This window comes from Palaemon carinicauda, chromosome 15 (genome assembly GCF_036898095.1).
Source record: "Palaemon carinicauda isolate YSFRI2023 chromosome 15, ASM3689809v2, whole genome shotgun sequence".
NCBI lineage: Eukaryota > Metazoa > Arthropoda > Malacostraca > Decapoda > Palaemonidae > Palaemon > Palaemon carinicauda.
This window is the reverse complement of record NC_090739.1, coordinates 23,568,872-23,595,289: the sequence shown is the minus strand read 5'-3', so window position 1 is coordinate 23,595,289 and position 26,418 is coordinate 23,568,872. Positions and strand designations below refer to the sequence as shown.

Here is a 26,418-nt window from a genome sequence, read left to right as displayed (position 1 = left end):
TGTCCAAGAGTTAAAGAAATAAAACTCTAAAAGCCAAGTTTGAATTGAAATCAAAAGCACATCTGCGTTATTCAGCACCTGGAATCAAAGTAACTGTTCAGTGTAACGGCAAAGGGATGGCGCTTCCCCGCCACCGTACTGCCAACACCTCGTTATAAGTTTTAACAGTCAAGTTCCATCTGCGCTTGAATCGATCTCCTATTAAAGGACGAAGGTTATACTTGTGTAGGAACAAACAAGTTTTCTCACAAATGATGAGGTTCAGAATTATGTAAAAGTACGGTAAACTACTGACACTATTCACTAGGATGAAAACGAGTATTTTTTATCATAAAGTATGAAAACACAGAACAATATAAACTAAAAGTTTTCAGAGTAAGTTACTGAAGTTTGAAATTACAGAAAATGTAAAAGACTGGATAACATCTGCATTACAAAAGAAATACTGGATTTGTTTAAGCACTTTACATCAAATAAGCATTGAACTACAACAATATACACGAGCATTTCCACGCAACCAGAAAAATTTTTCATACAAAAATCAACTGACAGAAAAATGAAGATATTCAATAAAGCTATACCTCTTCAATCATGTGCTGGTCATTTAGTATTCTATTCTTCTCAATTTCTAATTCTTTCTCCTGTTGCAATAAAGCCTCAGAATCTTCATCTTTTGCAGCTTCAGCTTCTTCTTCTTCTTCTTCTTCCTCCTCTTCCTCATCCTCTCCTCCCTCTTCACTAACTTTCTTTTTCTTCTTTTTCTTGACTCCCCTCTGGCTAAGTTGTGCCTGCAAATTAGAAAAATAATAATCAATCAATCAATTAGGAAATAAATTCCCCTTCTTTAAACTGCAGAAGGTACTCCTAAAATTTGTAGATAATTCATCCACATTTCATTTGTTATAATTCCTAATGTAAAAATAGCTTACGGGTGATAATAAGTTAGCAACAATAAATATAATGTACAAAAAGTAGCAAACAAAAATGACACCATTATGATCAACAATGAATACCAATGCAAATGCCACTGCTGTTTGTCTTCTTTAGAGAATGCATTAGACTGATAAAAATATAGAATTCGATAAGCATCATAAAAAGGGTACATGCTATTTAGAATACCAAGTTTCATTTAATTACACAATTAATGGATCCGTCAACACCATTCTATTCCTAGTTGAATATGGTATTTTTGTTATAAAATAAATTTTTGAACATACTACTTACCCGGTAGTTATATATATAGCTTACGTCCCTGACGTCACGGCAGAAAATTCAAAACTCGCGCCAATCGCTGATTGGATAGCCAGGTGTACCACCCCTGCGCCCTAGCGAGGTACCTAGGAACTATTCCAGGAACCCTCATATATTCCATGCCTCTAGTCTCTTAGAGGGGAGGAGGGTGGGACTTTAATTATATATAACTACCGGATAAGTATGTGCAAAAATTTATTTTATAATGAAAATACCATTTTTAAACATAAGACTTACCCGGTAGTTATGTATATAGCTGATTAACACCTCTGGTGGAGGGTTAGAGACAGCTAGTATATCTGGAATTCTGCTTAAAAGTTAATCAAAACAAACTTAAGGGTTCGTACCTGATAAGGAAGCGGACTTCAATGATTCTCTGCCTCATTATGTCTGCTAGCCTTATGAGATCCAGCGATCCTCCCAGTGGGCTAAAGATCTCGTAGGGACTGTCAAACCAGTGTATATACCTCATTATGACAGAACCTCCTCCAATAACCAGTTCCGGGCACTCTTCAAGGAACAAAATTGACCACCTGACTAAAATCAATGATTGTGGAAGACTGACACAATCTCCACTAACAACCATAAAAACAAATAAAAGTACCAAGAGAAGAAAAGGTTATTGGGATTATGGGAACATAGTGGTGGATCCTTCACCCACTACTGCACTCGCTGCTACGAATGGACCCAGAGTGTAGCAGCCCTCGTAACGAGTCTGAACACTTTTCAAATAATGTGAAGCGAACACAGATTTGCTTCTCCAAAAGGTTGTGTCCATTATGCTTTGCAACGATCTATACTGTCTGAATGCTGCTGATGTTGCTACTGCTCTGACTTCGTGAGTCTTAACCTTTAGAAGTCCAAGGTCTGATTCATTACAATGTGCATGAGCTTCTTTAATCAAGAGCCTGATAAAAAATGACATGGCATTTTTTGACATCTGCAATGTGGGCTTTTTGACTGAGCACCATAGAACTTCCGAATTGCCTCGTAAGTCTTTTGTTCTGTCCAGGTAGAATCTCAGAGCTCTTACCGGGCATAGGACTCTTTCCAACTCCTCGCCAACTAAATCCGAAAGATTCGGAATCTCAAAAGCTTTGGGCCAAGGTTGAGAAGGGCGTTAATTTTTGGCAAGAAAGCCTAATTGTAAGGAACAGACAGCCTTACCATCACGAAAACCAACGTTCTTGCTAAACGCATGTATTTCACTCTCTCTTTTGGCTGTTGCGAGACTACCCAAAAATAGAGTTTTCATAGTAAGGTCTTTCATAGAAACTGAACCTAAGGGCTCAAATCTGTCACTCATAAGAAACTTCAATACAATATCCAGATTCCAGGCTGGTGAATCTTGGTGTCGTTGCTTTGTAGTATCAAAGGACCTAAGGAGTTCTTGCAGATCCTTATTGTTAGAAAGGTCCAGGTTTCTGTGCCTGAATACAGTCGCTAACATACTCCTGTATCCTTTAATAGTCGAGGAGGAGAAGTTGCGCTTCCTTCGAAGGTGGAGCAGAAGTCCGCAATTTGGGCTACAGAGGTACTGGATGAGGAAAGAGAGTTGACTCTACACCACTCTCTAAAAACCTCCCACTTGGATTGATAAACTTTGATAGCTGAAGTTCTTCTTGCTCTTGCAATGGCTTGAGCTGCCTCCTTCGAAAAGCCTCTAGCTCTAAGCGAGTCTTTCGATAGTCTGAAGGCAGTCAGCTGAAGAACGTGGAGATTTTGATGGAATCTTTCCAAGTGGGGTTATTTGAGTAAATCTTCTCTTAATGGAAGGCTTCTTGGGGTGTCTACCATCCATTCCAGTACCTCTGTGAACCATTCTCTTGACGGCCAAAAGGGGACCACTAGGGTCATCCTGGTCCCTTTGGTTGCTACAAAAATTCTGTACCACTTTGTACAGGAACTTGTATGGTGGAATAGCGTACAGATCTAGATTGGTCCAATCAAACAGAAACGCTTCTATGTGGACTGCTTCTAGATCCGGTACTGGAGAGCAATACGCCTCTAACCTCTTTGTCTTTGATGTTGCGAAGAGATCTATGCATGGTCGACCCCAAAGTCGCCACAGACTCTTGCAAACTTGAAGAGGGAGCGTACACTTTGTCAGTAGGATCTGACCTCTTCTGCTGAGGCTGTCTGCCATTACGTTTTTCTCTCCTTGGATGAACCTCGTCATTAAGATCACATTCCTCTCCTTTGCCCTCAAAAGGAGATTCTTTGCAGTCTCATACAGAGAAATCGAGTGAGTTCCCCCGTTTGGCAATGTAAGCCAATGCCGTCGTGTTGTCGGCATTGACTTGAATCACTTTGTTGGTGACTGATCCTTCGAAACTTTTGAGGGCCAATAGGACTGCCAACAATTCTTTGTGATTGATATGAAAGTCCTTCTGGGTCTCTGACCACAGCCCCGAAACTTCCAACTCGTTCAGAGTTGCTCCCCACCCTGAGTCCGAGGCATCGGAACATAACACAAGGTCTGGGTTCTTTTGAATTAGGTCGAGACCACCTTGGAACTTGTTCGGTTCGTCCCACCACCGAAGGCAGTCTTTGATGGAGTCCGTAATTGGAATACTCATAGTCTCCAGGTCTTTCTCCTTGTTCCAATGGTGGTTGAGATGGAATTGGAGAGGACGAAGGTTCAGTCTTCCTAGGGGAACAAATTGTTCTGAGGAGGAGGGGGTTCCTACTAGACTCATCCACTTCCTCGCTGAAGACATGTTTTTCCTTAGATAAGATTGGAGTTTCAACCTGGCTTGCTCCATCCTTAAAGGAGATGGAAAAGCCCAAAAAATCTGACTTCGAATCGTCATTCCCAAATAAAGAATCTCTTGTGATGGAATCAAGAGAGAATTTTCCTTGTTGACAAGGAGACCCAGTTCTTTTGTAAGGTTCATGGTTGTCTGGAGATCCTTCAGGCAGTGATCGTATGTGTGAGCTCTGAGAAGCCAATCGTCAAGATACAGGGAGGCTCTGATGCCCCTTGAGTGGAGGATTTTTGCTACGTTTAGCATGAGTTTCGTAAAGACTTGTGGGGCTGTGCTGAGGCCGAAACGTAGGGCTCGAAATTGGAAAACTTCGCCCTTGAATACGAATCTTAGGTAAGGCCTGAAGCTCGGATGTATTGGGATGTGAGAATAGGCATCCTGGAGGTCTAATGAGACCATCTAGTCGCCTTTCCTTACTGCAGCAAGAACTGATTTCGAAGTCTCCATTGAGAACTTCGTCTTCTGGATAAACTTGTTCAGCGCACTCACGTCCAGGACTGGACGCCATCCCCCCGAGTTCTTGGGTACCAGGAACAGGCGGTTGTAAAAGCCTGGTTAACATATGTCCTTTACTCTTTCTATGGTCCCCTTCTCCAACATGAGAGAAACTTGGATAATCAGTCCTTGTCTCTTTGCCTCCTCTCTGTATCTGGGAGAGAGATCCACTGGAGCTAAGACCAAAGGAGGATTCCTTAAAAAGGGGATCTTGTAACCCTCCTTCAAGATCTGTATAGACCATTGATCTGCTCCTCTCTACTCCCACGCTTGCCAGAAGTTGAGTAGTCTGGCTCCTACTGCCTGAAGGCGAAAGCAGTCAGACTGCTTCGCCCTGATCTGAAGCCCCTCCTCTTATTCCTTCTTGCGTCATATCTGGAGCTACCCCTGCTGGAAGACCTCCCTCAAAAGGGCTGGGAAAACTTAGGAAAAGAAGTTTCTTCCTTAGTTTTACATCTGGAAAAAGAAGGTGGTAGGGCTTTTCTGGCTGTCTTAGAGACCAGGTCTTGAGTAGCCTTTTGAGTTAAGGCCGACAATATTTCCTTGATTAGTTCTTGTGGGAACAACAAGGGAGAAAGAGGGGCATATAACAGCTCGGATTTCTGGAAGGGAGTAACCCCCAGAGAAAGAAATGAGCATAACTGATCCCTTTTCTTTAGAAAGCCTGCAGAAAAGTGTGCTGCCAATTCATTGAATCCATCCAGCAAAGCCTTATCCATTCAGGACATTAAATGGACTAAGGCAGAGGTATCCCCTTCTTTAAAAGTAGCAACTTTTTTACCCAATGCTCCTAAAGTCCAGTCTAGGAAGTTAAAAACTTCGAAGGCTCTAAATATGCCCTTAAGCAGATGATCCAGCTCCGATGTAGACCAGAAAATCTTGGTCTTCCTCATGGCCGACCAACGAGGAGCGTCTACAAGACTTGAGAAATCTCCCTGGGCAGAGGCAGGTATCCCCAAGCCGAGAACTTCTCCTGTCTCGTACCAAATACTAGACCTAGATGCTAGTCTAGCTGGAGGCAATGCAAAAGCCGCTTTCCCTAGGTCTTTCTTGGACTGCATCCAGTCACCCATCAGTCCTAGAGCCCTCTTAGACGATCGTGATAAGACCATCTTGGTAAATCGAGCCTTCTTTGACGCCTTCCCAAGAGTAAACTCGGACGGTGGAGAACGGGGAGCAACTGGTACAAAAAATTCTGAGAACTCCTCAGTGAAAACTTTCATAAGTTTTTTCAGATCAACAAAATGACGAAAAGAAATAGTGTCTTCGTCTTCGGAAACTTCCTCAAACTCCACAGGAGAAAGCTGACCTTCGATGTCCTTCTCTGGTAAAGTTCCATCGGGAGCAACAGTGTTGATAGCAATATCCTAATCCTTCTCAAGAAGATCCTGAGCTCCGACAGCAACAGAAACTGGATCCTTACGTAAATTATCAAGCGGGAGTGTTACTTGCCGCTACGCCAAACGCTCGCAATCAACGCGATCGGAACTAATGAGTTTCTGAACATGAACTGCGTTAGAATCAGCGTTATCTTGAAGAGTGTAAGCCTCATCGTCATAATCAAGACTAACTTCTGAAGCATCAGAAATATGGTAAGAAGTAGGACGTTCAGGATCGTGTTCTGAAAGGTGCTTGACGTCGCTTCCTAACAAGCGTTCAGCGCTGCGTACCGCTTGCCACTCAACGACCTGTTTGGCTGTTTGTCGCCCGGTTACACGTCCTGGAGGACGTTCACTAAGGTATCTTGAAGAGCGGTAGGCGTCCTGAGAACTAGGACGTTCGACAGCCTGTTTCGCAGGACGTTCGACAGCCTGTTTCGCAGGACGTTAAACAGCCTGTTTAGCAGGACGTTCGACGTCTCTCTTTGCAGGACGTTCGAGCACACGATCTGACTGAAGGATCTCTTTGCGCTTGATAGGACGTTCTACGCCTCGAAGTAAAGCGCGTTCGACATTAGGGCTGTCAACTGCGGTCTTAGCTGATCGTTCAGGATCACGTCCTAAAGGACGTTCAATGTAGCTAGCAGGAAGCTTGGAGCCTTGAATAGGAGGACGTTCGAGATCATGAACCACCGTGCGCTCAAGACTACGCTCGGGAACACGTCCTACAGGACGTTTCATAACGTGTTGAGCAGACCGCTTGCTGTCTCGATCCTGACAATAACTGTCACGTGTGTCAGCTTGAGGCTTGTTGCTACGTTGGTAGTTCTGCATGAACGAAGAGAGCCTGTTTTGCATCTCTTGTAGCATGATAAAGTTAGGATCTGAACGTTGCGATATTGGTGAAGACACCACAACGTTCTCCTCATCACTCAGGCGTTCAGAGCGTCTGGATGGTGAAAACCAGTTTGAAGGCTGCGTGGGAGCCTGTATCGAGGTTAAGCCCGGTCCTGACAACTGCTTAGTAGGATCCTTGGTCGCGTCCGACGTCCTAGCAGGACGTTTAGTCGGAGAACTGTCAAACGACTCTGGCATATCCCAATGGCTACAGCCAGGCCGCGAACTAGCAGGACGTTGGTTGGCCTTATCAAAGGTCCTCTTAAGAGGTCTGAAAGCAAGCTTCCAGCCTCTTTTAGGCAAAACGTCATCTGAAGACGACGAGAACAACTTAACCTCACCTTTCCAATGGTGAGGGTGAACGTCCTGGGAAACGTCAACAGGTACGTTCAAGGGGACATCTGCTCGTGTTTTAAAGCCTCTCGTCTCCTTTCGCCGTTCGACATTCCTTCTCCCAGGGGTTGGGGAGCTTGGAAGAGGTCTAGGACTAGAAGGACGACAGACGCGGGCAGGCGCACCCTCCACAGCACTTAACTTCACTGCACTTTTTGCACTTTTCACCCTTCAACTGCTTAACGTTGGACATAAGCCGAGTTCTGTCCGCCGCAAGCAATTCCACTTTAGCGCCCAGAGCCAACATGTCTTTGAGCGTAGGCTCATTAGCAGTTACAGTAGCGGGATCAGGATCTACCACTACAGGGGAAGGAATAGGGTCAGTGACATGGGAAGAGGAAAAGTCTTTAGAAGAACGAGAAGAACTTCGTCTCAATCTATCCCTTTAGAGTTTACTTCTATAACGGTCAAACTCAATCCATTCATGCTCTGATAAAAGAACACACTCATCACAACGATCCCCCAAATCACATTCTTTACCTCTGCAAGTAACGCAGAGATAATGGGGATCAAGAGAAGCTTTAGCCATTCAGGTCTTACACCCACTCACACACAACCTAAAAGTTATAGGGGGGGTGGCCATTTTGAAAAATTTAAAGAGAAATCAAACAAGCAAGGGTCAAAATTTTCTAAATCCAATCGTATTAAAGAATATCCAAAAGCAAAATCAAACAAGTGGGAGTCAACAACCAAAGTTTTGTACTTCACCAAAGTAAGATCAATAATTTGACGAGCAGAATATCAACGTGTCGCCGCTAGCGACAGTAGGGAATATATGAGGGTTCCTGGAATGGTTCCTAGGTACCTCGCTAGGGCGCAGGGGTGGTACACCTGGCTATCCAATCGGCAATTGGCACGAGTTTTGAATTTTCTGCCGTGACGTCAGGGACGTAAGCTATATATATAACTACCGGGTAAGTCTTATGTTTAAAAATATGTAAGTAAACACACACAACTAAAGGAAGTAAATAAAAAATGAACTTTGGAAAAGTAATAATTGTGCTACCTCTTGAGATAAACATGGTATAATGAATATCTGCTTACCAAACCTTACATGAAAAGAATATTCCTCCGGGGAAAATATTGAAAACTGGTGTTCTGACAAAAGACAAAGGAATTTACCAATGAGCTAAACATGAAACTGAAAAAAGAAGTGTCTCTCAAATCAAGTTTTACAGCATAAAACTTGTAAAACCCTTACCTTAAGCCTAGCAAGTTCTTGCTGATACTCTTTCAAAATGGCATCTTTTGGATCTTCATTAACTTTAGGTTTGTTCTGTATGTTCTTGGCACGATTAGCATAACGGAGTGTTGTTATTGTCTCATCGTAATTATAGCTAGCAGGACCGATGTTGGCAACCATTATGGTTTTGGAGTTACCTCCCAAGGAATCTGGAAAAGAATAGTCAAGGAAAAGTCTATAAGATTGATACATATAAGTGGCTTGTGAAATTATAAAACAATTTTAATATTCCAAACTGGGGTTATCAGTCAATGAACCAGTCTCCTCTTACTTAATCAGCATATTTAAAGTGACCACAAATCTTAGGTGAGCAACAATCAAGAAACGATATTACAAACTAACTATCAAAGCAATGTTATAACTAAATACTTCAGATCTTCTTACTGAGGTCATGTATATTTTTGATGACATAGGCAATTCAGGGCAAAGGAATTCATAATGACTGAACACTGTACAGTATTATAATTCCCCAACAAAACTTATTTAAATTGATGACATCCTTCCAAACAAAACACCATCTCACACCTTGTAACATTTCCATTAAGTATAGAGGCTAAAACTAAGACGCTCAATTGACCTTATTAAACTTAGACCCAAAGAGAAAGGAGGAATTAAAGTGAAAAGATTATCAAGTAATAAAATTAATAAAATAAAGGATCTTAACACAATTATGGAAAGCAAACTTTCCTATTTTCCTTGCCTCCATTCCCTTTGATCTCTTCCAATTGTGACGTTAATTTCATTAACACTGTATTATCCCACCTTTCAACTGCCATTTAATAAAAAATTTTGAGAGCAATTAATATGACAGAGTAAACTGATACTTAATCTATTTAAACTGCTACATAACATCCAAACTCCATTCAGTTTTTGACAAACCTATTTCCCGCTGAAAACAAACCTTGTAGAAGACGAGTAAGTTTTGAGTCTCTGTAGGGGATGTGCGTGCTTTTCCCATCCACCAGCGCTGATATGACATTTCCCAGAGCAGAAAGAGAAAGGTTGATCTTTGTGGCTTCTTTCAATCTCTCGCCCTACAAAGAGAAATACTAAAATAAATAAGACTTAAAAATAACAAATACAGCATACACCTTCATCTAGATCATTTAGTTACATAACTCAGGGGAATCATAACCTATATCAAATACAAGAGACACAGGAATAAACTGAACCCCAAATAACTATTACTTACCACAGTACCAGTTTTTGACTGCCTCTCAGAACCGGCCAAATCGACAAGATTCAGTTTCCCTACCCGAATATGATTTTTACCCTTGTCGTCGATCTCGCTACATTCAATGGTGATAATGAAGATAGCGTGTGACCTTGAACTGTGGAGATTCATGTTTGTGGCACTGAAAATTAAACAGTGACAAATACATCATCAGTTTTCTATTCAACATCATACATATGCCAGTCAGCATCAAGGAAAGTAAACAGATTCATAGTTATCCAACAGTATCTATTATGCTATGTCACAATTAACAACATACCCTTGTTTGGAAAATTACAGTATTACACATGCCAAATGCTGAACAATTTGATGCATACAACCCTTTTTTGCGAAAGGACAGTAATTTCATTAAATTAGCAATTGAATTCTACTTTATTTTTCTTATGGTATTACTCAAAATGCAAATATACTTCACACAGAACACAAAAAATGGGCAATTAACCTGCTAAAAAACTTTCACAGAGCAGAATGCCCATATGCAAAAAGATGTATAATCCATGCTGGGGAAAAAGAAAAAAAATTTGGAATAATTGACAATGGCAGTAAAATTCTACTTACCCAACAGCTCTATTCTGGTTACCAACCGTCATAACATGCTGAATTTCATTTACACTTTTACATACAAACTGCTGCAGATCCTTAACATACACTCCAGTGTCTGGTCGTTCCTTGAGTTCTAGTCTATTCTTTTGGTCTTTTCCCAACAAGTCTCTGCAAAAGAATGTGTTAATATCAACAATTTTTGCAATTTACCATTTAACAATAACCAAAAAGTTAATAATTACAACTTTGTAAAGAGGCACCCTTTAAAGTAAAGTGCAGGGCAATGTACACTGCAAACTGTAACAAAGATTCTTTATAGTGGTCATTCAATCAGATCCATGAAAATTACTGTATAATACCATGATCACTTTGTCAGACTTACCTAATCTCTTCCTGGTATATCTCAAGATACGACGCTCGTATGAGGTACTGTTGATTGCTACTCCGGGCTATGTGGTCAAATACGTGTTCAAATGAATTTGGTATGACACCTCTTTTTTCTGGGTCATCTCGTATTCCTAACAAAACGAAAAATGGATTAAAACACAATTAATATCAATGAAACATATAAGTGCATCCTGACCCTTTAGATTTCAGGTCACATGCAAAAACAAATCTGTATATTGAACTAAGTATTATACTTTACCTTCCATGGTATATGTTTTGCCAGTTCCTGTCTGCCCATATGCGAATATAGTGCCATTAAAACCACATAGAACAGAGTCAATGAGAGGCCGGAATGTTTCGTCATAGAGTTCAAGTTGTTTGGAGCTGAAATAAAAAGCGAGTTTTCCTTCTTTACTTCTCAAGTTTATCTGCCTCAAAATAATTAAAAAGTACTTGCTATCTAAAAGTTCACAGTTATATACAAATGATATTCGATCAAAATTAAGGCTGAAAATATTACAGTACTATTAATGCTCTTAAACCTTACGTCTAATTTCCCTTAGTGTGCTGTTCACTTCAGTTTTGGTATTATCATTTATGTTAATGAGAGACCTCAAACCAGCATAATTGAAAGGATAGACCAGTGCTTAGAGATGGTTCCATCAGGTGGAAAGAACAGAGGATTATAGGAAGGTGAAAAAGTAAACACCTTGCTCAAAGACTTACTTCCAGTCATACACCGCATCGAAGGTGAAGGTCTTTTTGGGGTCAGTTTCCGGTGCTTTCACGTTTCTGAGTTCAACCACCCCTCGGTCAACATCTATGTCCACCACCCTGAGAAACATTAATTCTAATGAGTTTAAAATTAAAAGCATATTAAAGCTACCTAAATTATCAAACATCTTTTTACATTTATTTGTATTTTTCCTAATTATACAAACCTGAGTCCTAACAGGAGTATGATTTCAGAGAAACTGGAAATTCCCTTGTTAAATTTATATCGAGGTGTTGGTAGTTATTGGCGAGTACTGCAGGCAAACCTTATCACCCTGACAGCTCAATGAGAAGCACTTTTAACTTTCATATAGAACAGAGGTTCTCAACCTGAGGGCCATGGTGGGCTGTTGCAAATTATATATTTCTAAATAATGTTAGAAATCTGAATAAAAGAAAACTTGCATCACTGTCCTGGTAAAGAAAATTTTCTTTTTTAATTGATTAAATTGACAATAAAATTTTGTTACATAATATTATTAAGAAATTTATGTGTACATGTGTGCGAAATTGTAATAGTTTGCGCAATGTAGGTGTGATAGAAAACGCGGAGAACGAACGCATTTTAGACAAGTGAGAGACACCAGGCAGTGAGTGAGGGTGAGTCACCGGGAGAGAGGTGATCAAATGATCTGTGTGGCCTGCAAAACATGTAAACACATAGGTATAATTGATTCTGAACCATACTGTACATATTTTGCACTTTCGCGGCGAAAAATCGTGTGGCAACTGTTTTCCGCCATCTTGGATGACGTCACGGTTTTTTCGTCACATTCTACCGCTTCCCGCCATTGTGTTCATACCTGGTTCTATTGTCATGTTGCCTTGACTCTTCTGGATACCTGTTTGTGAAGATATATGCGATTTCCTTGATGTGTTATATTATCGTAATCATTATGTAGGGAAGTTGGCGCAGCTGCGTCATGGTTCAACATGGCGTTGTTGTTTTGGTGGTTGTTGAAAGATTTAGAGTTTTGCGGTCGGAAGGTTGTTTTCTGTTGAGGTTTTAGTTGTTCATTGAGATATTGGTTTCTGCTTATTGTCAAAAAAATTCATATACATGGACTACTTTTTGCTGTTGTTTCTCTGCATTCTGGATATTTGTGAGTTTGTCATTTTATCACTTATCCTATTTATCTGTCCTTCATTATCATTTTTTTGTCTTATCACTTAATGTTTGTTCTGATGTTTTGTCTTGTTTATTTTCCTTAGAGTTGTGATGACTACGTGTTACTAAGAAGCGGAAGTACAGTGAAGAGTACATTAGCTACGGATTTACATCAATCCTAGCTGATGGCATCGAGAAACCTCAGTGTGAACTGTGCTTCAAAGTGCTGGGGAACAATTCTATGAGGCTTAGTAAGTTGAAGCATCATTTGCTGACTATCCATCCACAGTATGCTGAGAAAGGCCCTGATTTCTTCAGGTGCCACAAAAGTAGTTTGGGAAAACAGAAACTGAATGCGACTGTTGCTTTCTAACAACAGACCCCAAGTGTAGTTGAGGCATCATATTAGGTTGCCTTCAAAACAGAAGCAAAAGAAGCCCCACACAATTGATGAAACCTTAATTAAGCCATATACTTTAAAGATGGTCAAGCGTGTTCTTGGAGATGCAAGTGAATGTAAAATTCAACAAATTTCCTTGTCAAATGACACAGTGAAGCGGAGAAATAATGAAATGTCAGGTAACATAAAGGAAAAAGTGATACAGGAGATCAAATCGTCTCCAGCTGGTATGTTTGCAATACAATTGGATGAGTAAACAGATGTGAGTTCTTGTGCACAGCTACTCGTAATTGTTAGGTATGTTTTCTTGTGTGATATCAAGGAAGAATATCTGTTATGTACACAGCTTGAGACCACCACAACAGCTGAAGATGAGATGGAAAAGCTATCTTCTTTTTTCAAAGCTAACAGCATCCCATGGAAAAATTGTTGTGGAGTATGTACAGACGGGGATCCAACGATGCTGGGGTTAAAATCAGGGTTCCAGAAGCGTGTCAAGGAAGTAGCTCTGAAAGCCAAGGGGGTTCATTGTATGATCCATCGTTTTGTACTGGCGTCGAAAACCCTCCCTGACGAACTTTGCAAGATCCTGGAGGCAGTGGTCAAATGCGTCAACTTTGTAAAAGCTGGAGCTCTGAACTCTCGCCATTTCCAGAACCTTTGTAGAGACATGCATTCCGAGCATGAGGCTCTCCTCTTTTACTCCAAAGTGCGCTGGCTTTCCAAGGGCAATGTTGTGAATCGAGTGTTTGAACTTCAGGGGGAGCTTAAATTGTTCCTGGAAATGTAAGGGAAAGATGATCTGTTGAGTTACTTTAATGAGGTTTTGTGGGAGCTACGTCTTGCAAATTTAGCAGATATATTTGAGCAGCTAAATAGGTTGAATCTGAAGCTACAGGGCAAGGAAAGAAATGTGTTTCACCTGATGGATTGTCTTAGTGGATTTCTTGCCAAGCTCCAGAATTGGCAAAGGAAAGTGCCGGGAATGTTGCCATGTTTGAAAACCTTTCAGCTGTCTTTGACGAGAATGAAAAAGATAGTCTGCTTGACCCATTACTTAAAACTGAAATCACTCAGCATCTGAGATCCTTGGAAAGTGAACTCAATATGTACTTCCCAGAATTCGAGGAGGAAGAAGGGAAGTTGGTAAGGAATCCACTTTCTGGCACTCTTGATTTTACTAACATTCCCAGTGCTGTTCAGGACGAGTTCCTTGATCTCAAACATGACTCTGCTGCCAAAAATCTCTATGAAAAAAAATCTCTGAATGTATTCTGGTGTTTGATGCATCAGTCATATCCAAAAGTCAGTGAGATTGCACTTTGACTACTCTTGCCTTTTCAACTACCTATTTATGTGAGTCTGGTTTCTCCACCCTTCTACAAATCAAGAATAAGACCCGGAACCGATTGGATGTGGATCCTGACATGAAATGTGCATTGTCAGTGACCCAACCTCAGATTCGTCAACTGACTGAAAAGAAACAATATCAGCCTTCCCACTGATGTGTGATAAAATATGCAGAAGTTGATTGAACTTTTTCCAACCTCTCAATACGAAAGATTCGGCTTACGAAATTTTCACTTTGCGAAAGGAGATGAAGAATTTTACGACTAGGATTACCAAAAATGTTTCGGACAACAAAAGGCGGTACGGAGCGGGAGCCTGACCGTCTCCGAGACAGATTTAAAATTTTGCGCGTCACCAGCCCGTAGATTCGCTACCATCCTCCTGCCTTACCATTGGTTATCTCCCTACTCGGATGCTAGTTACCACCATGAGATCCTGCTCTCCTATTGGTCGGCATCTACTGTAGTGTATCCCATCGTGCATCTACGCATTGGCGTTCCTATGTCATTTCGTTCCGGCAATGGTATCGTACACATTGACTTAGTGTTTGTGATTTCAGTTTCGTAACAATTTTACAGTACGTACAGTTATCGTGTGTGATATTACGTTACATCATTAGCCATGGGTCACAAAAAAGTTGCTGATGTCAAGGGAAAGAAGATGATGATGCTTTCCATGGAGATGAAGATGGAAATAATCAAGAAATACAAGGCTGGCATGCACTTAAGTGTGCTCACGAAGGAATATGGCCAAAATCTGTCTACAACAGGAACGATCCTGAAGCAGAAGGAAGCTATCAATGCAGCAACACATTCTAAGGGCATGACTGTTTTCTCCAGCAAGAGGAGTCACGTCCCCAATGAGATGGAGAGACTGCTGCTTGTCTGGATAAAGGACAAAGAAATGGCTGGAGACACTATCACCGAAGCAATAATATGCCAGAAAGCCAGCACCATTTTCAGTGATCTCGTGCTTGCTCAGGCCAAAGCCGACGCAGAAGGACCATCGAAGCAGGAATACCCAGAGTTCAAGGCTTCTCGTGGGTGGTTTGAAAAATTTAAGAGATGCTCAGGCATTCGTTCGGTGGTGCGTCATGGGGAGGCTGCAAGCTCGGACACGAAAGCGGCTGAAACCTTTGTTAAGAAATTCGATGAGTTGACTGTCCGGGAAGGCTACAGTCCCCAGCAAGTCTTCAATTGCAACGAGACTCGGCTTTTTTGGAAAAAAAAAAAAATGCCTTGTCGAACGTACATCAAGGCAGAAGAAAAAAGGCTACCTGGGCATAAGCCTATGAAGGACAGGCTTACCCTTGCACTCTGTGCAAATGCCAGTGGGGATTGCTGGTGTATATCTCCGATACTCCTCGAGCCTTCAAGAGCCACAAAGTTACTAAGGAACATCTAAACGTGTTGTGGAGGGCTAATGGAAAAGCCTGGGTAACAAGACCATTGTTTATCGAGTGAATAAATATTTGTTTTGGCCTGACTGTGAAAAAGTATTTGGAAGAGAAGCTTCTCCCTATGAAATGGCTGCTGGTGCTGGACAATGCCCCTGCTCACCCTCCTTCCCTCCATTAAGATATTGTAGGAGAATATTCCTTCATCAAGATTCTCTATCCTCCACCAAACACCACCCCTCTCCTCCAGCCCATTGACCAGCAAGTGATTTCAAACTTCAAGAAGCTTTATACAAAATATCTCTTCAAGAGATGTTTCGGAAATCATTGAGAGCACAAACCTCACCCTTCGTCAATTTTGGAAGGAGCTGTTTGATATTGTCATGTGCCTCAAAATGATTGATCAAGCTTGGCAGGAGGTTTTGAGGCACATCTTGAACTGTTTGGAAGAAGCTGTGGCCCGATGCTGTCACCACACGAGATTTCGAGAGCTTCCACGCAGACCAAACTGAAAACGATTCCAAAAATGTCGACGATCCTGAACCTGATGCTCAAACTGAAGTTGCCAAGATCGTTACACTCGGGAAGTCCATGGGTCTGGAAGTTGATGAGGCCGACACTGATGAGCTAATCAAGGAGCACCAAGAGGATCATACGACAGATGACCTGAAGGAGTTGGAGGCCATGCGAGTGAACATCGTTCAGGAAGAGTACAGCGGGGGGGGGGGGACACACTGACAACGGCAGAAATTAAGGAGGGTCTAGATGGCTACTTTAAACTGGTGGCTCTCGTAGAAAAGACACCCAGAAAAAATTCTCACAGGTCGTGTGCTTGAGTACTGTATTGAAGTTTGTCCGAGTCATTTCAGGAAAATTTTAAGAAGCAGGCAGAAACAAGCTTCTTTGGACAATTATTTTAGAATGAGGCCTTCGGTAGAAGCAGACCAAGCGCCAGCTAAGAAACAAAAGAAAAGTGGTAGTGATGAAGAAAATATGTAGTGTAATTAAATTTAGAAAATACAAAACGTAAAGTAAAGAAAAAAGGAAAATAGAAAAAGTAAAAAAAAAAGAAATTTTATTTTAAGTTTATCGTAAAGTTAAGTGTTAATATTTCCTGCCATTTGTAGATGAGTTTCCTAATATTAAGTGTCAATGTTTTCTGTCATTTATAAATCTGTTTTGTAAAGTTAAGTGTTTACGTTTTCTGCCACTTGTAAACGTTTTCCACCATTTTCATCTTCCTCTACCACCCCGCAATTCGCTCTCGGACATCGCCTCACTCCAAAGGTAAGGTTCCACATTTTTTGTTACTGTATTTCTACTGTTTGCTCTAATTAAACACTTCTTTTACAGATTAACAATGTTAATTTATTATTAAGTGATCAAAATACAGTGCTTTTCATATATTTAGTACTGTTTAGTGGTGTATATCCTTTTTATAATCATTTAATGTGTTGTTTTTCTAAGGTCTGGAACAAATTAGGCTATTTACTCGCAACACAAAAAAATCACTTTACGAAAGCCCTTACGGAACCAATTAATTTTGTGTTGTGAGGCATCACTGTACTGGGGTTTGTAGTAACGAAAAAATTACAAATTTTGAAATAGTTTGTATTTTTCCTAACTATACAAACCTGTAGCTCTTTACATAAGAGTATTATTTCGGTGCTACCTGAAAACCAGCTGTTAAGATTTTGCGAGGTGTAACTATCCTCTGCTAGTTAGAGGAGGGGGGTAGCAGGGGTAGACCCACCATCCTGCTCACATTAGTAAATACTAGTCACTTTGCAATTGCAGCAGGAATTCTGTGGGGAAGGTGATGGCGGGACCAATCTGTGTAAAGAGCTTTAGGTTTGTATAGTGAGGAAAAATACAAATTATTTCCAAATATGTCATTTGCTCCGGCACTATAGACAAACCTTACACTCTATACATAGAAGACTCACCTGAAGGTGGGTGGAAGTCCTAAAACCAAATTGCTGGAGACTGTCCCAGGGTTCCATTCTGTGCTTCGCACAAGCTGTTAAAAGAACACCCTGACGCCTCGTGATCCTCAAAGGACGACGGCCTGGGCAATCAGTGCTAGCGTAGAGTTTAGCAATGTGTCTAGACCAGGTAAGCATAAAATTGGAGCTAAGCTCCTCACTTAACCTAGACATTACCCGTTTCCACCTCGACTGGAGAATGGGAACATAAATATAAAAGCATATGTGAGGTTGCTCAAAGGTCATGGTACCCACCTGCAGTTAAAGGAGGTCAGCTTGAATAGTTCCTAGAATGTCGAGCCCCAAGAGAGGGGAGAAATGAAATAGGAAGTGGCCAGTCACTCACACATTCAATTTAGCCTTACTTGTGGGTAACATCTGCCCTCAACCAACTGCTATTTGTCCTACAATGGAGCTGTAGTTTTAGTTGACCACGTTTTGCGCAGCCACCACAGAACCTAAGGTGAATGTGTCTAGGTTCACGTGGGTTATGTCTTGCAGGTGTGGGCGGTAAAGTAGTCTGTCTCTTCAACACGTCTGCTTGTAACACCAGCTGACACGTCTGATATCATGAACATGGGGATGGCAGTCGGAGTGAGAGTGACCTGATCGGATGGCTCTCCAAATAACCTGCCTGATTCAAGAAGATATCAAGTTCTTCGTGATCTTCCTCTTGTTTCTCCCCGTACTTATGAAGAGCCTGCTGATTTGTGGACCAGCTCTCTCAATTCTTTTAAAGTATTTCCTCATCTCATAGGGCAAAGTATCAGCTGATCAGGATCATTTGTAACGGAACGGTGACTCTCAATCAAGAAAGGCCCGAATCTAGGATCCACTACAGCCAGATTTTGAGTTTTAGCTACAAACTCAGGGACGGAATTGAGCGACACCTGCCCCCATCCCCTTGAATGGGCAATGTCATAGGAAAGACCATGTAGCTTGCCGACTCTCTTAGCAGAGGCCAGGGCTAGGAGAAAGACTGTCTTCAGTGTCAAGTCTTGATAAAGACATACAAAATTAACGATAATTAAAGGGATAATGATTAAAAAATCTTGTGAGCGTTTATAAAATGGTAAAATTTCTAATATAATTTACATAAAACAGGCTTACAAGGGGCTCCTTTCAATGAACGTAAGGCTATGACTACGTTCCACGGAGGTGGTCTGACTTCTGACTATGGGCATAGGCGCTCTAAATTCCATATGAGGAAAGATAACTCTGTCGAGGGGGAAATATTAACTTTATTCAGCTTAAAAATGAGGCTCAAGGCTAAGCGATAGCCTTTTACTTAAGAAGCCAAACAATTTTTCCTCCCTGAGGTACAATAAGAACTGCTATTGTTGGTATAGAGGCACTGAGATGAGCGATACCCTGTCCACAACACCAACCATAAAAGACAGACTACTGTACTTTGACTGATATATTGAGGGAGATGACTTGTGGAGGCATCCTGCCACCTGCTTAGCAACTGGTCTAGTAAAGCCCTTCTTTGCGAGTAATTGCTGAATAACCTCCAGGCACGAAGACGAAGCGATAGAATCGCTTGATGGAATCAGTTCACGCATGGTTTTCTGAGTAGATCTTGAAGTGTGAGGAGTTCCCTAGGTGCCTCTGTGAGCAGATGCAGAAGGTTGGGAAACCACTCTGCCTAATGCCACATCAGAGCTATCAGGGTTATTGCCATATCGTGAGATGCCCTGACTTAGTTTAAAAGCCTCCTTACTAGGCAGAAGGGGGGTACATGTAGACGTCCATCCTGTCCCAAAGATGTTGGAAGGTGTCTTGCCAGAATGCCCAGGGATCCAGTACAGTACTGCAGAACAGTACACTGAAAGCTTAGGGTTTAAGGACGTCCCAAACAGGTTGTGATTGTCGGCGAACCCAAAAAAGTAAAAACATTGTTGATTATCTGTTGTTTCAAGGACCATTCAGAGCCTACTATACGATTACTCTTGATCAGATTGTCTGCCCGCACATACTTCTTGCCCAGGATGAATTGGGCTGAAAGGGTTACCCAATTGTTCTCCGTGCATCTGAGGATTTCCACCGCCAGCATAGGTGCTGTGAAAAGGTACCTCCTTGCTTGTTTATGTGACACCACCATAGTGTTGTCACTCATCAGCACTACAGCGTGTTATGAAAGGAGCCGATGGAAGGGCTTGAGGGCAAGAAAGGCTCGCCTCACTCCCAGGAAGTTTATGTGGCACTGCTGCTTGGATTCGGACTACCGTCCGGATACTATGAGGTATAATAGATGAGACCCCCACCCTCCTTTTGATGCACCCATGAAAAGCAACAAATCCGGGGAAGGAGAGAGAAGGTCTACTCCCCTGCATAGGTTGGTTTCCGATACCCACCATCTCAGGTTGCTCTTATGCTTCTGACCTACCGGCACCAGTGTGTTCGGTGGGTCTACATGCTGAGACCAATGGGTCTTCAGCTGCCACTGTAGTGACCTGATGTGCAGAAGAACATTCGGAAGTAACTTCTCTAGAGAAGATAGGTGTGCCAACAGCCTTTACCACTAACGTGCTGGCAACTAGTCTCACAAGAGAAAGATCTCTGCTATCTCTCTCAGTCTCTTTATTCGTTCCTCGGACGGAGAGATGTTGCCTAGTTTGGTCCTCAATCTGTTTCCTAAATATATTGCATCTTGAGATGATAGCAGGTGGGACTTCTCATAATTTACCATGATCCCAAGATCTCGGCAAAAAACAAGAAGTCTGTCTCAATGAAGGAGAAGGGACTCCCTCAAGTCTGCCAGAATCAGCAAATCGTCTACATACCTAAGTAGACGAATGCGGTTCTTGTGCCACCAGGTGGAAACTAAGGTGAAAATTCTCATGAACACCTGAGGTGCAGTGGATAGGCTGAAACATAGCATCAAGAAATGGTAGATCTTTCCTCCTAATGTGAATTGTAGGTACTGTACATCCTTGAATATGGTTGAATGGTTATCTGGAGGTACGCATCCTTGAGGTCTACAGTATCATGAAGTCCTGTGGTCTGACAGCCTGTCTAACCATCTGGGTCGTCTCTATCTTGAATGAGGTCTGATGAACGAACTCTTTCAAGGTCGAGAGGTCAACGACTGGTCTCCAGCCAGCAGAAGTCTTTACTACAAGAAGAGAGAGATTGTAAAAGCCTGGGGACCCTTCCAGGACCTCCTGGACATCATGAGTCGAACCTCCTGGCAGCACTCTATACCTCCTATAAACAGGCTTTGTCCAAGTTGAAGGTCAGCAATGGGTACTACCTCGTAAGGTGAGAAGCTCATGAGCTGCCACAGGTAGCACAGGACATTGACCGGAGCGGCCAAATCCATCGGCCTTGCTTTCTATGTTGGCTGCTATCTGAGAAAAAAAAGTTGTGATGAATTAAAATTCATAATTCCACTGAAAAAAATAAACTACTCTGGGAATAACTCAACCTTCTTTGTAAGAGAATTCCTCGAGAGGGAGCGGACAAATTAAAGTTAAGCATCTCTCCGCCAGCCGAGGAAGGCGTTGGCCCATCGCCGGCAAGGGGAGCAGAAACGAGAGCTGAAAAGTTGAATTATAAGCAGTTATAAATTTTAACTTATGTACTCAATAAACCAACGGGAGCCACCAAACCTGCGAACGGGAAAAGTGTAACCCCGCTGAGGAGCTGCCGGCCACCCACAAAGAAGGAGGGCGGCAAGGTAAGGGAGTAGTAGCTTCAACACAATGACTATCCCCTTACGGCGGAGACCACCAGATACGGTGTCATGTAAACAGCAACTGTAATGAAGGTTACAAATATTTAACAATATAAGAGTTGGAAGGGGGGTGGAACTTCCCTGCTGCTTGCCAGCAACTACTCACACTTTTTATAATTTTAACAGTTGAGTTTCCAGCTTCGCTGAAATCATACAGTACTCCTATTTAAGGACGAAGGTTTGTATCCACGTACGAGCAAAATATTTCTGATACAGTAATTACATTTCCTTGGTCAACAAACTGTATACTGTACACTTTTGTCCTGTCCTCAATTTTATATTTTGTTCAGCAAAAAAAAAAAATAAACTAATGTAACTTGTATTAACCTTAATTCTCATTATTACCACTATGATTTGACTGATATGTTGTATTATACAGCAGTTCCGTTACAGATACAAAAAGTAGCTAAGTTGATTCAAACGAGATACTATAAATGCTGAACTTTCTAATTACATAAAATAAACCTCTAACGATCTGAAGACACTTTGGCTTCATCCATTCATGTAACCATGAATGCTGTATAGAAAATTTATTCAGCTTTCTAATGCAACTTTCAGCTTCTTTCTATCTTCATTCCTTTGTTAATTATGCTACAAAAAGTCAGCAGAAAATAAGTTGATACACGACATTCCTCTATAGCCAAAAGTCATGAGCCTGACGGCGATTTTATCATGGCCAGGTTTACCCGAGGGTTATTAAGGGCTACAGTATAGCTTATCATAATTCACTAAAGGAAATAATTTACACTAAACAATACTGTACATCAATTTTGGAAAAAAAATAGAAAGAATTTCATACAGAAAGAAAATGTTTGTAAATTATAAGCACTAAATGTATTCATTAACTCTAACTACAAGGATAGGAAAAAGATGTACTAACCTATTGTGCCCATGGGCAGTTTCCTGCTCATTCATGGGACGGCACCGAACGACCACCTTCACCGTCTCTGCGGTGCTCCCCTTCATCTTGGCCTCTGCACCTTGGACCATCCCTTAACCTGCAGAATATATTTTTTTTAAAGATATAGAAAATAAATTGCACCTTTTTACATACAACATATACAATTAAGTTTTTTCTATAGATACACCATGTAAAAGATGAAGATTACCTGAGGATATAATATATTATATATAAAAGATGAGGTTTTTCTTATGCAATCCTTGTCTTTTTAAATATGCATACAAAAGATTTGGGTTTTCCATCACATATACAAACCTAATTTCACCTGAATGGATGTGCTGGAGGTAAAATAACACAAAGGAAGGTTTCTCATAGGTACAAAAAAACGCAAGATCTAAAACTCTCTCTAAATGCAGTACTGTATACAGTATCCCTAAACAAAACCAATATTTCATACAGTACATTATATCCATTGAAAGATGAAGCTTTGTATTTGCATACAAACAAATAATCATTTCATTACACTTGGTTATGAAAAAACTAATCAATATCACAAATTTTTTTCAAGAAATTTGTGGTTTTCCTAACAATAATAACCAGTCTAATTGGAGTATATTTCCAGCACAGCTGAAAGGCAGCAGTAAAATTTTAACGAGGTAGCAGCAGTTACTGCAAGATTAAATACCAGAAGCCCAACCCACCCAACAGGCCAATGAGCTCTTCACTTTGACCTTCAGGCTAGGACATCCAGGGTGGTTGAGGCTTAAGTGTAATCTAAAGGATTCAGGTTTATATAGATTACAAAAATATAAATGACTTAAATTTGTGATTTCTTCCAACAAATATAAAAACCCTTGTCCTTTAATAGGAGACTTATCCTTAGGACAGAGGAAGTACTTCCATGAAACTGGCTGGTTTATTTTCCCATGAAATTTCAAAGCACTTTGTTTCTGTGAAGGAACAAAAGTTGTGATTCCTGTTAACCTCCTAATGACTTATACATGAATACCCTACTAGGCAAGTATTAGGCTAGGTCACTATCAAGGACCAGTAGGTGGTCGTGAAAGACCCTATAAAATGTACGGTTATTCATGATAAATGCTTGTATATTTTTGGTCACCCTTCCCCTCATCTGGGAGGATGGGGGAGATCCTTGTAAGCAACACTAATTTGTTAAGAATAGTTGCTCAATCATGTAGCTAACATGCACCTAGCGTCCAATCTACCTCATAACAACACAACTAATGCACCCCAAGGTATAGGAAAAAAGAAGAGGTAGAAAGGCAAGATCATCTTACCTCTCATTCTAGACTTACAATATGACCATTACATTAGACAAGATGCTCCTTGTCCCGAGGAGATAGGTTTGCTACATGATCTGTAGAGCAACCAGGCCAGAAATAACAATATCGAAGGACCTATGGGTTCACTCCCGTGGGTAATGGGTAGAGAAGGTTATCTGTCGTTATCAGACTTTTGTCCTTAAAAAGTGTACCCATGAAAGGTTCTTCCCGAGAGCTTGAATATACTTTACAGTACAATAAGTCTGACTTTGTGTAGACGAATCCAGGATGGTCTTTTCATCTCCTGAGCAGCAGGAAAATCCTATATAAAAGTCCCACAAAGCCAAAGATGATCTTTTCTATTTACTTCTTCTGCTGAAGGAAGAGTCGTACTGACCTCCCAGGACAGGAAGGTAAGTCATCCTGATCCCCACTAGTAACTCTTGACGGGAACGTAATGAAGAAGGGCTTGAAGTAATGGATGGGTAGATTCTCGATCCTGACCACAAATTCCTAAACAAAGATGATGGAGATATATCCTCCAAAATGACTTGTAACACAGGCAAAGTTGTGCAGTTTCCTACTTGCTTCATCCAGGCTAAGCTACTGGAGGCCAGTCTTAAGGGTCAAATCCCTATCTGCTACCTACACCACGGGTTTGAGCGGGCTCATTTGAGAGAAATGCAACTTTTCCTGTATGATACGGTGCTCCCAGCTCGGTGCTAGCAGAGTATTCTCGTCTCGGTATCGAAAACACAGTTGTAGTTCTTGTAAGGACATTAGCATTCATCCTCACCCTTCTCCTATCTCGGGATATGACATAAACTCTTTGGGGACGCCAATGTTTAGAAGAACGTCTAAGAGATTCACTAATGACACTCAAATCGAAGAGAGAATCTCTATGTTCATGTCTAGCATGAGAGGCAAGAGGTTTTGTTTTGGAAATATCTTCCTTGAGGATACGTTTCGGTATATGGTACAGGTGTTCACACACCTGCCATCACTGCTCAGTCCCGTAGGAGACCGACCACGTTTACCTTTCTGCAGGATGATATTATCAATTACAGTTTTCAATCATAAAAAATATAAAAACTCATATCAAAGACACACCAAACTAATCTTGAAGTGAAACTTAAATACAGTAATTGTTCTTTCTTTAATCAACAAGGTGAAGTACTGTAATTTTACACCCATCTCAATGCTAACCAAACACATCATAACTTATCCTACCACAGCCAAAGCTGAATTAGGGGACTAAGTTGTACCATATAACAGTATAGAAAAGGGGCCTCAATTAAGTAAAAGAAATAAACAAATGACTAGTTGAATATTGATAAGTTCTAGACTTAAAACTACTGTAAAATGATATTTTAATTATAAAATAAATTTTTGAATATACTTACCCGGTGAATATATAATAGCTGCTACTCAGCGGCTCGACAGAAAACACACTCAAAAAACTCGCGAGCGATCGCTATGAAGGTTGCGGGTGTGCCCACCAGCGCCAACTATCGGTCAGATACCACTCTTGCATGTAAACAAACCCTTCAATTCTTCTCGTCCCGCTGCGTCTCTATTGGGGAGGAAGGGAGGGCCTTTAATTTATATATTCACCGGGTAAGTATATTCAAAAATTTATTTTATAATTAAAATGTTATTTTCCTTAGTAAAATAAATTTTTGAATATAATTACCCGATGATCATGTAGCTGTCAACTCTGTTGCCCGACAGAAAAATCTAAGGTCGGGATACGCCAGCGATCACTATACAGGTGGGGGTGTACACAACAGCGCCATCTGTCGAGTAGGTACTCAGGTACTTCTTGTCAACAAGAACTCAATTTTCTCCTCGGTCCACTGGTTCTCTATGGGGAGGAAGGGAGGGTCCTTAAATTCATGATCATCGGGTAAGTATATTCAAAAATTTATTTTACTAAGGAAAATAACACTTTTCAATATTAATCTTACCCGATGATCATGTAGCTGATTCACACCCAGGGGGGTGGGTGGAGACCAGCATACATGTTAACATTAGAAGCTAAGTATCCCGTATTTCATTTTAGCAGTTATTCAAAATAACAAACATAAAATAAATAAGTACCTGGTAAGGAAGTCGACTTGAACCATTACTCTGCCTTTTTAAGTACGTCTTCCTTACTGAGCCTAGCGATCCTCTTAGGATGCTGAGCGACTCCTAGGTGCTGAAGTATGAAGGGCTGCAACCCATACTAAAGGACCTCATCACAACCTCTAATCTAGGCGCTTCTCAAGAAAGAATTTGACCACCCGCCAAATCAACCAGGATGCGGAAGGCTTCTTAGCCTTCCGTACAACCCAAAAAACAACAATAAAAGCATTTCAAGAGAAAGATTAAAAAAGGTTATGGGATTATGGGAATGTAGTGGTTGAGCCCTCACCTACTACTGCACTCGCTGCTACGAATGGTCCCAGGGTGTAGCAGTTCTCGTAAAGAGACTGGACATCTTTGAGGTAAAATGATGCGAACACTGACTTGCTTCTCCAATAGGTTGCATCCATAACACTCTGCAGAGAACGGTTCTGTTTGAAGGCCACTGAAGTAGCGACAGCCCTAACTTCATGTGTCCTTACCTTCAGCAAAGCAAGGTCTTCTTCCTTCAGATGAGAATGGGCCTCTCTAATCAAAAGCCTGATGTAATAAGAAACTGCGTTCTTAGACATCGGTAAAGCAGGTTTCTTGATAGAACACCATAAAGCTTCTGATTGTCCTCGCAATGGCTTTGTACGTCTTAAATAGTACTTAAGAGCTCTTACTGGGCAAAGTACTCTCTCTAGTTCGTTCCCCACCAAGTTGGACAGGCTTGGGATCTCGAACGACTTGGGCCAAGGACGAGAAGGAAGCTCGTTTTTAGCT

General features: G+C 41.2%; 1 protein-coding gene across 4 annotated transcripts in view; it reads right to left on the bottom strand.

Annotated features, from left to right (window-relative positions):
• LOC137654525 (kinesin-like protein KIF3B) overlaps positions 1-26,418 on the bottom strand; it is a 99,712-nt gene that overhangs the window by 57,083 nt on the left and 16,211 nt on the right. For all 4 annotated transcript variants that reach the window (XR_011046648.1, XM_068388231.1, XM_068388233.1 and 1 more), the window contains exons 2-10: positions 22,223-22,340; positions 11,317-11,424; positions 10,850-10,974; positions 10,586-10,721; positions 10,219-10,371; positions 9,619-9,781; positions 9,328-9,460; positions 8,385-8,575; positions 582-788 (exon numbers count right to left, since the gene is read on the bottom strand). Coding sequence is in view for 3 of the 4 variants with exons in the window: in XM_068388231.1 (XP_068244332.1) it covers positions 582-788; positions 8,385-8,575; positions 9,328-9,460; positions 9,619-9,781; positions 10,219-10,371; positions 10,586-10,721; positions 10,850-10,974; positions 11,317-11,424; positions 22,223-22,332 (1,326 nt within the window). In the remaining variant the exon portion in view is untranslated. The remainder of the gene's footprint in view (positions 1-581; positions 789-8,384; positions 8,576-9,327; positions 9,461-9,618; positions 9,782-10,218; positions 10,372-10,585; positions 10,722-10,849; positions 10,975-11,316; positions 11,425-22,222; positions 22,341-26,418) is intronic.